The 13,020-nt window shown below is 35.7% G+C and overlaps 1 protein-coding gene across 1 annotated transcript in view; it reads left to right on the forward strand.

Moving 5' to 3' along the window:
- Window positions 1-12,763, forward strand: part of myo3a (myosin IIIA) — a 97,613-nt gene extending 84,850 nt beyond the window's left edge. The window contains 6 exon segments of the mRNA XM_055182262.2: window positions 330-1,338; window positions 3,152-3,290; window positions 8,197-8,291; window positions 8,378-8,418; window positions 11,465-11,641; window positions 11,823-12,763. Of these exon segments, the coding sequence (XP_055038237.2) occupies window positions 330-1,338; window positions 3,152-3,290; window positions 8,197-8,291; window positions 8,378-8,418; window positions 11,465-11,641; window positions 11,823-11,937 (1,576 nt within the window). The 3' untranslated portion in view covers window positions 11,938-12,763.
- The last annotated feature ends 257 nt before the right edge of the window (window positions 12,764-13,020 follow it).

The following is a 13,020-nucleotide window of genomic DNA, read 5'->3' on the forward strand; positions in this document are numbered from 1 at the left end:
ATATGTACAATTCCCATGAGCCTGTGTAGAAGATTAAATGAGTTTAGCTAAACCATTTAATCCGTTTACATCTACTTTGATATTATAATGAAACACAAAGTGAAAAGTGTTTACGGTCAAAGAGATCATTGATTTTTTTTTGTCCCAATTACTCCAAACAAAATGAAAAGTTAACTTAAAAAAGTGGTCTCGGACAAAACACAGAAAGAATTAATGAATGGATTAATTCCAGATGTAAACAGCAACATGTCTCACCTCACCTGAGATAAATCCTAATTCCAAGTGTAAACCCGGCCAATATGATACAGAACTGCTTTCTTTTAAAACAGGGAAGCCTTGCAGATGGAGAGGGAAGCAAATTCTGAGGAAGCAGCGGAGGTCTTACCGGAGCCAGAGACTGGACCAGATTCAGAGGAATTATCACAGAATGAAGGGGAAGTAGAAACCGAAACAGACAATGCTGATGAAAAGGCTGCTGTGGTCATCCAGAGCAACTATCGAGGCTACAGAGAGAGGAAGAAATACAAAGAACATCAAGAACAAAATAAGACCTTGACTGGGGAGGAGCTGGATGCTTCCTCGTCCACTCCTGCAGAGGAAGTCAATTCTGGAGAAGACCAGAATACTACACAAGATGAGGAGCAGGAGAAGGACGCTGAGAAAGAAACTGCTGAAGAGGATGGGAACACTGAACAGGAAAACAAGGCAGCCACTGTTATCCAGAGCAACTTCAGAGGCCATAAAGAACGTAAAAGACTCCAGGAGGAAGGAAAGATGCCTGATAGAGGAAGAAAGGAGATCCAGGATGTTGCGGATGATGAGGACCTGCCCATACCAGATCCACCAACACCAGAGGAACTGAGACAACTCAATGAGGCGGCAGCACAGCAAGTTGAGGAAACCTCAAAAGAAGAGGAAGAGAATAAAGCCGCTGTGGTCATTCAGAGCAACTTCCGTGGCCACCAGGAACGCAAACGACTACAGGAGGAAGGAAAAATTCCCAATAAAAAGGCAAAAGACGATTCAGGAGTAGATATTCCCCTTGAGGAGCTTCCACCTCCTTTAGATCTAGATTCAGATGAGGCTCTTGCTAGTCCATCAGGTGCAGATGAGGAACATGCAGCAACTGTTATACAAAGCAACTTTAGAGGCCATCAAGAAAGAAAACGACTTAAAGTAGAGAGAGAGGCAGCCAGTGGAAAAGAGCAAAATGTGTCAGAAGAGGATGAACAGAAAAATGGGGAGATGGTAGAAGACGACGCTCAGGCTGAGGAAGGTCTGTATGATGAGGAGCAAGCAGGAAAACAGGAAGGAGAAGTAGTGGGATTCTTTCTTCAGGTGCTGACTGATTTCTCATTTCAAATTCAAATAATTTACCCAAACTTAATACTTTTCCAGCCAATAAACACTCTTTTCACATTTCAAACCTGTATGACTTTCAGAATGTCCTGATGGGGATTTTCTGTACTGTAGGCTTTATTCATGAAGCATGGGTTGAAACGTTTTCTGTGTAAAATGTTGCATTTATACTGATTTATACCGCATTGAGTGGTTTGCTGAACGACTGGTTGGATGCACTGTACCTTTCTTTCTTTCTTTCTTCCATTTTCGCTTGGGTTTAGGGTTAGAACAACTTTTTGTTATATAAAAATGACATCCTAACCCAAATTCTAACCCTAATTCCAAGCGACCATGGCTTAATTATAGACAAAAAATGGAGAAACCTGTATATTAAATAACTTCCTTAAGCTAATCTCAAATCTAACTCTAAACCCAAGCGAAAATGGTATAAAAAACAGGAAAAAATTAAGAAACCAATAAATAAAATGACAAAAAAAGATGCGCCATTTATGACTGGCGTATCATATGCACGCCAAAGTAGAATTTGGCGTATGTATTGCACAAGTTTTACTTATGCGCAACTACATGAGACTGGGTAGGTTGAACCATAAGTGGTGCTATGCTTTAGTTACAATTATGCGTCTATAGAGGTGTTAGATAGGTGGGTGTTTCTCACGAAAACTTGGTTTTAAAAATGTCAAGCATGAAAATGTAAAATTTGCTTAAATTTACTTTTTTCCCACCAGACATTGAAAAACAAAGTCTGGAGTAAATGGGAACATTAATTTAAAAACTTTTACTTATCATTTAACACTTTTTGTAACATAATTAAAAAAATTAGTCCTAAAAAATCTCATTACCGCAACAGTCAGAAAACATCAACACTGACATATTTTCAAAATGACATGACAAACCTGAAAGAACATAATTTGGAGATTCTGCACATGCATTTAAAATCAAAGTATTATGCTTCTATTAATTAAATTAACATTTAATAAGCATCTGTTGCGGTAATGATAATCAAAATGTCGTGTAAGCATTCTGACAAGACAATATTTCAAATTAACTGTAAAAAAATGATCTTACCTGGTAGCCATCTTGATGTAACTGGTCCATGTGCTTGGTCACTCAAAATCAAACTTTATTAAAATTCTGTATGTGTGCTTAAACTGTTCTCAAAAAGTGTTGCGGAGGATGAGAACATCAGGCATGGACACATCATTTTCCTAATTTTTCTTCATTATTATTATACATGAATATTCAGTAAATATTTTTCTGTCATCTAAAGTAGTCTAGCAAAACATCCATTTATTTTTTTTCTTAATATTTTTGTGTTAATTTGATTAAATTACAACATAACGCATGTTCAAACAGCCGGACACATTGCGGTAATGAGAATTTCAGCAGAAAATTAGATAAAATTTCCAATTATAAATTCTTATGTTGAAATCACACATTGTGCAAGGTAGAACACAGTATTGTGTTAATTCTGATGCTTTTTAATGTTACTATATTACACATTTTAAAGCTAAAATCATTAGTGCCGTGGTGTTTCAATGGTTTCGTGAGAATCACCCATGTAGTGCTAAAAATGGTTCCCCAATGATTATGAGCTTTTAGTACTACTTAGCACCATTTTTTAGAGTGAACAGTATGCTAAACTTCTTATTTTATATTCCATGGAAGAAAGTCATACTGGTTTGGGATGACTAGAGTGAGTAAATGATATCAAACCTGTAATTATTGGTGACTTTTTTTTGGTTTAAAGATTTTAATTATAATTACATGTGACTCTTTGTAATCCGCTCAGGTAAACAAGGCTTCGGAAGAATACCTTAGTTTGCAGCAGAAGTTAAACGAAATTATCCTCGCCCATCAGCTCGATCCCAGCAAAAACGGGATGTTTGTGAAGGGAGAAGGCATTAACGCTTTTATGGGTTCCTACACAGGTAAACCTTTACCATTTGTTTACATTTACAAACCTACCCATACAAAACCTGTATCTCTCCATATATTCCTTATCTCACCAGACAGGGACCTTGACCGTTCACATGTGCAGCTTTGAGTGCTTGTCACAGAGCATGCTTGAAAATACACCTTTACATTTATGCATTTGACAGGCAATTTCACAAGTGACTTCAAGTGCATTTGGGGTACGTCTATACTTTTATGGGTGTTTAATCCCAGGTGTTGCAGAAGACTGAAGATAGTTTTGTATTATTCCTGGTATTATTTCTGAAGACAGCCTGATATTATCTCTTCTCTGGTTATTCATTTTCTTAAGCTGTTGTTAGGTTTAATTTGTGTGGTGACTTGTTTAGGTTGTGTTTAACTTGCTTCATATGCAGGATAAGAAAAAGAAAAAGCTTCACCTTTATTAAACTCCAACAGTATTCTTGCTAGCCATTGATTATATCAGTATGCACAGTTTCCATTGTGTTTGCGGCCACTGATCCTATCATAAATAAAACGCTGAGTTTCAGGACAGGCAAATTGAACTCATCTAGATATGTCATCAAAAAATACCCACAGCTGTGTTGATCTACAGATCCTTTGAGTTTTTCAGATGATATTTCTAATTGCTTTGGGAGGATAAAGCCCAAGAAACAGCAGGGAATGTTGGATCGTTTTTTTATTCATGTTCCTGCAGATTCTATTATTCCTGACATGCGCTTTGTGTTCAAATGAAACAAGATTATCCTGTCAGGTGTGATTATGTTTTCTATGTTGTTGGTTTGATACGTGTTGCATATGACAGATATACCTGCCTGATTCGTTTTCTTTTGCCGCACATTTTCAGTGGCGACTCAGAAGTCAGGTGCATGGTTTTGTCGCACTGGGGTGCTGCATGTGTTTTGTTATGATTTTGCCATCTGTGGAAAACCCATTACACATTTGAGAATAACAGAAATGTCAGAAATTCAAAGTTGAACTTTTTTTGTATGGTAAAGTTACAGAGGCCATTTGGCATTTCCACACGATCTTACCATGCTTGTATATTACAATAACACACATCTACAATTTTTTTCTGGTCATCTGATGGGTTTTATAATGATTAATTATCATCATAAATGTCTTTGTAGCTCCACAATTATAATAAATAATCGTATCCAGATTCTGTTATTATTGTTTTCACACAAAAGTGCCCTTTGCATGCCAATCAGATTTCTGTGTACATGAAAGGTCTTTAAATGCTAATCTCATTGCATGCAAAAGTGCCCCAGCAATTACAGCCATGCAACATTAATGTAAGAGCTGGAAATTGGCCCATATTCCTCTCAGCAATCAAAAATTACTGATGACCTTTAAAGAGACACGTTTAATAAATATGACAAACTCTGCAGCCTGTGTCTGCTGCTACCGCTGGACATTGATGAATCGGTTTTAGATCCAATGTTACATCAGGATGAATGGTGTCTAAGTACCAAATGCTTTAAAATTTGACCAAAGATAATTTTTGTAACTGATCTTGATCTCTAAGAAAATCATATGTGACCCTGGACTACAAAACCAGTCATAAGTAGCATGGGTATATTTGTACACTGTTAGACTTTTATTGTATATATGCGGTAACTCACTGGCAACGTGTTACTGGCAACTGCTCCATTACAGTATCATAACTGTACATGTTTTTTACAGTATGATGCCTTTACCGCAGTTCCATTTTACAGCATAATACCCTTAAATATATTGCCTTGAAGGGGAATCAAACCCGGGTCACCTGTGTTGTAGGTCTGTAATACTACCACAGTGCCACAGAGTAACTTAATAAAAGTTACTCGCTACACTCCCCAAGTAGCCTCTTCTGTCACTTTCCCGACACTTCGAGGAGTGAAATCTTGGCGTCACTAGTGTTTTGAAGTCTTGAGGTCAGAGTTCAAATCTGACGGTCAAGCACTTATCCATAATCCCTTTCTTGTTTCTATCTACAATTCTCAATAAATTTATTTAGACTGCAGAAAAAAAATTCACATTTTGAAATTTGCTTCCCTGCTAAAAGCATAACAAATAAAATGTATTTAATTTCATAGATTACTGTGAATTAAATGTTAATACCCATAATGCAATGCATATTACAGTAACGAACTGGAAAAGAAAATGATGTTTTTCTACTGGCCGTTTTGTGGTAAGTAACTGTAGAAATTACAGTTAAGTCTAACAGTGTATATATTAAAGGAATATTCAATTTTCTTAAAAGCAAAATCCAGATAATTTACTCACCACCATGTCATCCAAAATGTTGATGTCTTTCTTTGTTCAGTCGAGAAGAAATTATGTTTTTTGAGGAAAACATTGCAGGATTATTCTCATTTTAATGGACTTTAATAGACACCAACAATTAACACTTAACTCAACACGTAACAGTTTTTTTCAACAGAGTTTCAAAGGACTATAAACAATCCCAAACGAGGCATAAGGGTCTTATCTAGCGAAACAATTGTCATTTTTGACAAGAAAAATAACAAATATACACTTTTAAAGCACAACTTTTCGTCTAGGTCCGGTCCAGCGCGACCTAACGTAAATGCGTAGTGACGTAGGGAGGTCATGTGTTACATATATGAAACGCACATTTGCGGACCATTGTAAACAATAAACTGACACAAAGACATTAATTAGTATCAGTTGACATACAACAACGTCGGAACGGTCCTCTTTCAACACATTTGTAAACACTGGGGCGGAGTTTTGCGTTCGTCTTCTGCGACCTCTTGACGTCATGACGTATTGCGTGAGGTCACGCTGACGCTTTCAGGACCGGAGGAATACGAGAAGTCGTAGTTCAAAAGTGCATATTTTCTATCCCTCTTGTCAAAAATGACAATCGCTTTGCTAGACAAGACCCTTATGCCTCGTTTGGGATCGTTTAGAGTCCTTTGATACTCCGTTGAAAAAAACTGTTACGTGTTGAGTTAAGTGTTAAGTGTTGGTGTCTATTAAAGTCCATTAAAATGAGAAAAATCCTCCAATGTTTTCCTCAAAAAACATAATTTCTTCTGGACTGAACAAAGAAAGACATCAACATTTTGGATGACATGGTGGTGAGTAAATTATCTGGATTTTTCTTTCAAGAAAATGGAATATTCCTTTAAGTAAAGATCAAGTTTCATGAAGATATTTTGTACATTCTTACAGTAAATATATAGAAATTGGTAATAGTTGTTGCTAAGGACTTCATTTGGACACTATTAAATATTTAGTTTTTTCTTTGTAGATATTTTGCACCTTTTGATTGCAAATTCAATTGTATCTTGGCCAAATATTGTCCTATCTTAACAAACCATGTAAAACTCAATGAAAAAAAATGTACTCTTATGAATGGTTTTGTGTCACATATGATATAAAGACAAGTAAATGGTACATGCATATAATTACATGCAATGTACATCCAAAAAAGCTAAAGTGTGTCCTCAAAAAAATCATGCAACATACCTGTAATGTAAAGAATCTCATAATCACATTTCACAGGCAGGGTCACAAGTGAGATCATATTTAATGAGATCATATGCACTTCTGATACATTAGGCATTACAATTGAACTCTGACCTTGATGAACTTGACATTTTGAGATCGTAACAATATACTGTATTATCCATAGTAATTCTGGGCAGCATTCTTGAGTCCATGTGGCATCATTGCACATATTATTCTTAGGCAAGCCAATCCCAGTATGCATTGTGACTGTATAAACGACTCTATGAACAAAAACAAATTATTGATTAATGCCATTCCATAGCATGTGATAAACATATTTGGTCTAATTTTTTGTGTATTTGCAGCATTGTACATATGTCAGACTTATTGCAGTTCATTCAGTCACATCTCCTGTGCACTTTTCAGAGTTTCCCACATGTAGAGCATTTTATCAGTCACCAAAGACGTTTCATTTAAGTTAGACTGCTCACTTAGATGGTATCTGCCTATGTGGGCTATAAAGAACATGAAATCTCACTAGGGTTTATATAGTTTTTATGTTTTTGCATCTGTGTAAGTCTGTATGGATGACAGTGTGACCAATGGGGCATTTCTGATTGATTGTTAGTAGATAATTACAAATAGCGAAGCCCCAGGGTTAAACCATGCGGTGCGGCCTATTCGATAAGAACAGAGAGGTCAGAGGTCAGCTGGATGTTTTGTGCAGATCTTATACAGAAATCCCTTCATCTGTGCCTGTAGCAATAGGGGTCCCACCAGGGAATTATTTGTTATATATATTTTTTTGCTTTAACATTTACACAGGGGACCTTTATGTTAGATGTAATACAATATCTAGAAAGGGTTTGGGAGTGTTTTAAAGGGCACCACGGGAGGGAAACATTTCTTTTGGGTTTCTAATGATAAATAAGTAACTAAATCACTTTACAAAGGGCAATTTCACAATGTCAACTGCTAAGTGTACACATGATGGTCACCTCTAGCAAATATTTTGCCTGTAATTAAAACTTACCGGCTTCCTATTACTCTCATATACCCAAAATCTATAAGCAAAGGTTATTATTTACATATTTTTATGTAAATATGTTTTTTTGCCAGCCAACACTTGTAGTTGTTTTATTTGACTTATTCGATTAAACGAATATAATAAGGTTATTTGCCACCACAATCTTATAAACACATTTTTGTTGCTGCATTATCACTTAACATTTCACTTAACAATAAGGTGGCAATGATGTTCAGCTTCACATAGAGTGTACCAATTGTGCACAAATGTGACATCACAGCCCTGCCCCTATAGTAATGCAGTACTGTCTGTCAGTCTGCTCTTCAAAGTGACCGGGCTGGTATTTTTCACCACATTTCACCAAGTTGGTATTTTCTCTTTCAACTTGTGTGATGTGTGTTTAAACCACTCAGGAGCAGACACAAAGCAGGCACGAACGTCTCGCAGAACCCAGCAACCCAAGACCCTGAACACACCAGAAGACTCCACGTACTACACACTCATTCATGTGAGTTAACATCATCAATAGCACACACTTGAGGATTAGCTGTGATTTAAATCTAATGATCTTCTCTTATTCTCTTTCTTTTCTAGAGGTCTGTTAAGGATGATAAGAGGAGATCAAGAAAACAGAGGTAAGCACTTATAACAGTGCAGTATTTTCAGATTAAAGTGTCATCTCAAAATACATCACAGATCATTTATTATAGTATGTCCAACGTGCCCCTATTTGGGTGAAAGCAAAAATGTGTTGTGTTAGTGTCTGTACCGTTAAATCCAAATGAGGTTCTGCTTCTCACTAATTTTACTGAAAGAGACATTAAAATAGATTAAAATAGATTTGATCCTTGTGAATACAGTCTCAGACAATAGTATCTCACTATTGAGATACGGCGAACAGCGTAGAAATCTCTGAGGGCGGAAACTATGGTAATGCAGGACTCTCAGTCAGAGGCTTTGGGTGGGGCTTTATCAGTGTGACATCACATTAACAAGGGAATCGAAACAGCATGTCTAATGAGACTTCTTGGTTTTATAGTGATTAAAAAAAGAGTGTGTGGATCGTTATTTAGCAAGTGCAGTCTAATTATCATTTTGAAAATGTGGTTTTATATTTTCTGAGCATTTATTGAAATTGTGGTTGAATTAATATCTTAATTGATCGGCATTGTCTCGACTGCAGTGGATAAAGCTGTATGCTAGTACTGTTCAGAGCATAGCCAAAGCAATACAAAAAGAAATCTGAAGATCAAACACAAATTACCAATACAAAGAGTTAAGAGAATAAGCATTTTAAGTCATAACAAAACTAAGAATTAAACACTAAACATTTCATGTTAAAGACACAATTAAATACAATTTGCAACAAATTGTTTCTGATATATACAAAAGTAAAACTGTAACAAAACTGTAATAAAACAGGAAAGTGTGGGACTTTTATTTTACCCATCAAAAGAGAATGGAAAAAAGATTCAATCTTCATTACCAGTACTCTGATGAGAGATTGTGGAATTAAAATATATTTTAAGGCTACATACTGTATTACAAAGATAAAGGCAAACATTAAAGTTCTTTTCCCACAAATAATAAAAACAATTTAATAAAGTAACAATATCTGAAGACAGATCATAATTATAAATCATATTCCCAGGCATCATTTTAGCTTACTATGTTAATTGCTTACAAAACTCTGTCACTATCAAATCCACAGGTAGTGTTATGTGTAATACTGATGATCGTTTATTATAAGATATGAGCTATAGAAATTGAGACCAGTGTGATATATACTGTATAATGTGTGTGAACATGAATCTGGACCTCCGTGAATGCAGCTGACAGGAGATGACATCAGCCGGCCAATGACAAATAGCCGTGAGACATTCAGAAGTGCTGAATGCTTTATATGTGTGTGTGTGTGTGGGGGGGGTAGGGTACATTTAGGGTTGAACAGCAGCAGTTTATTCCAGATAAAACCAATTTTATGCTTGTAATAAATCCTAAATATGTAATACATCGCTCCACCTCAGAAACCTTTTGGATGACGTTACTATTAAATAATGTTCATATTTGTTAATTTAAACCTAGGCAAATTATTGGCTGTTTTTTTCAGTAATGCAACCATTTCAGTTCACACAGTAGTATAATGCAAGATTACTGTCATGTAACAAATGTACAACAAATATGCAGTACAATGGGCTGTAAATGTAATTTCACGTGAAGAGAGCGAGGGTCAGTGGGACACAAATCTCTGACACACAATCTCTGAGAACTCTGCTTGATAAAATATATAATGGCAGTAAAGAGAGAAAAGGAGTTAGGAGTCCTGGGGAAAGGGTAAACTTAGGACACACAGGTAATGAAGTTGTTGTGGTACAAATGTGCCAGGAGTCTGGAGAGATAGAGCAGAGAGGAGGATGTTTCTTTCCCAGGGCTGTGTATCTATCACATAGTTCAATCTCCCAAAAAAATGTTTAAGCCACCACAGAAAATGAACTTGACGTTAAGATCTATAAGATTTTTAAATGAGAGTGAAACACACACACAGAGAGAAAAAGAGAGAGAGACTTTGACTTTTAACACACTTTATTTAACCATCTGAAGAACATTACATTAAAGGATTAGTCCATTTTCTTTAAAAAAATCCAGATAATTTACTCACCACCATGTCATCCAAAATGTTGATGTCTTTCTTTGTTCAGTCAAGTAGAAATTATGTTTTTGAGGAAAACATTCCAGGATTTTTTCATTTTAATGGACTTTAATGGACCCCAACACTTAACAGTTTTAATGCAGTTTAAAATTGCAGTTTCAAAAGACTCTAGACGATCTCAAACAATGCATAAGCGTCTTATCTAACAAAACGCTTCCTCCAGTCGTGTGACGCGCCAGCGCGGTCTCACGCAATACGTCATCACTTCAAGAGGTCACGGATGACGTATCGAACAATCGTTTCGCTAGATAAGACCCTTATGCCTCGTTTCGGATCGTTTAGACTCCTTTGAGGCTGCAATTTAAACTGCATTAAAATTGTTAAGTGTTGGGGTCCATTAAAGTCCATTAAAATGAGAAAAATCCATGAATGTTTTCGTTAAAAAAAATTATTCTCGACTGAACAAAGAAAGACATCAACATTTTGAATGACATGTTTGGTGAGTAAATTATCTGGATTTTTTTTAAAGAAAATAGACTAGTCCTTTAAAAAACCAAATAGCCTCATTGCAAAATGATCAAGTGAAGTAAAAAGAAAAGAAGGAAAAAATATGAGAGAAAGAGAGAGAGAAGTGCACCAGTAGGATTGAGTAATTGCATCGGAGGTCTGGCACACAGACCGCAGGCCCTTTGGATTCATCGCTTTCAACGATTGCTGTTTTCATTACATAACTCTGCTGACAATGAGTAAAGTCCACTGAAAGCAATTTTCCATTTGATTCCGTCACTGGAGAAGAGCCTGCAGGTCGACGCTTACATCCTACAAAACAGCCACATATGGGTTACTTAACAATGTTTAATGGGGCATCTGCTGTGAAAACAATATATTTATGATTAGGAGCAATAAGCACTGGCTGAAGGCAATCATGGTTTTTTGTAACAAAGATGTACATCTAATTAGTTAAAGGGATATTCCCATTTTTCCCCTTGGGAAGCTCAGTTACAAATGAATGTTCTTTCTGTTAACATTAGCCCTAAAAGGCTGGACGATGATGATCAGTACTACCAGGATTTGTCCAGCAGCAAAGCCACAAGCTCCTTGCCGAGTGACAGACGCCGGTCAAGCAGACAGAGGCCTTCCAGAGAAAGGAGTTCTTCTGAGAGATCACTGTCTGATACCCCTAAGTCTGATATTGCTAAAGAGAAGAGGTATGAGAACATTAAACACTGACACTGAAACTCTAGACAATGACCTTATATTGCAATATACTGATAAATGTGATTAAGATGCAGTTATCAAGAAATAAACAAAACACCATCTTTTCTTTCCTGTTGCAATATATGCTTGTCTTTGTTTCCTTGTGAAGTCATGCTTTATCTCTTTCTGCAGACACTCGCTTTCTCGAATGCCCTCTACAGAGAGTCAAAGTGAAGACAACCCCTATGACTATAGGAAAATACTGAGGAAGACCTCACAGCGACAAAAACTCATAACCCAGCCCTAATCCTCTGACCAGAGACCTGACATTTCCCAAAGACTTTGAATCAATGTATTCTGTAAATACTTTGCTGTTGACTCATGCGGTCAGTTAAACATGTCCTTTGTACTGAATGCACCTGATATTATATGATGACTTGAATGATAACTTTGTCATATCTTAGAACTGACCTTTATATACAGAATAAGTTTTTATTTATATCTCCCTTAACCTACTAGTTTCAATGGATGCTTTGATGAATAAGTTAGACATCTTTCTTTATATTTGTCTATTAAAACCAAATATGACTGACTTTCAGCTAATACTGTCAGCTGACAAAATGTAATAAAACCACATATTCTTGTAATGAAACCAGCAATAGCAGCATGCAATTACACCTTTCCCTTCATATTGTGGTTATTACAGATGATTGTATATGTAAATGGTACTTTTAGATTTTGGATATATGTATCCTTTATGTTTCCGTTGTTACTATAATGTAAATATGATAATTATGTACTTCGACATTTTGCAAATAATTACTACATTTCAGATAATATTGTAAATAATGTTGGCTGTTATAATCTGAGTGCACTAAAGTTAACCCACATTATGAAATATTATAATATTTGCTGACTATAATGTTTATGTAATATTTAAATTTCTTTTATCTTTTATCTATCCAATTAATTCTGTCTTTTAATCATTTTGGTCCATATAGACATGGTATTTTAGTTTGGGTTTTAATGTTTAATTGACATGAAACGTAACAAGAATGACAATATGGCTTAAAATATTGACTCCATAATTTTTGCAAAGTATGTAGCCAATTTTCTATTCATTAAATAAATATGTATTTTTTTGTATTTTATGTTAATAGTTTATTTGAGCATCATGAGGTTTCGACATTGATCATTCTAAACACTAAACAAAATATAATTTTGACGGTTTTTTTTCCATTTTCAATGGTAACCATTTTGACTTAACTCGTCTTGATTTACCAAAGTATACAAGGAAACTGCTGTTCGCGTAAAACGCTTTTTAAATTTTCTACATCCTCGAACAATAACAGCGAAAATTTCTGATTTACTACAATAAACCATTAAACAA

The sequence above is a fragment of the Misgurnus anguillicaudatus genome, chromosome 25 (assembly GCF_027580225.2).
Source record: "Misgurnus anguillicaudatus chromosome 25, ASM2758022v2, whole genome shotgun sequence".
Lineage (NCBI taxonomy): Eukaryota > Metazoa > Chordata > Actinopteri > Cypriniformes > Cobitidae > Misgurnus > Misgurnus anguillicaudatus.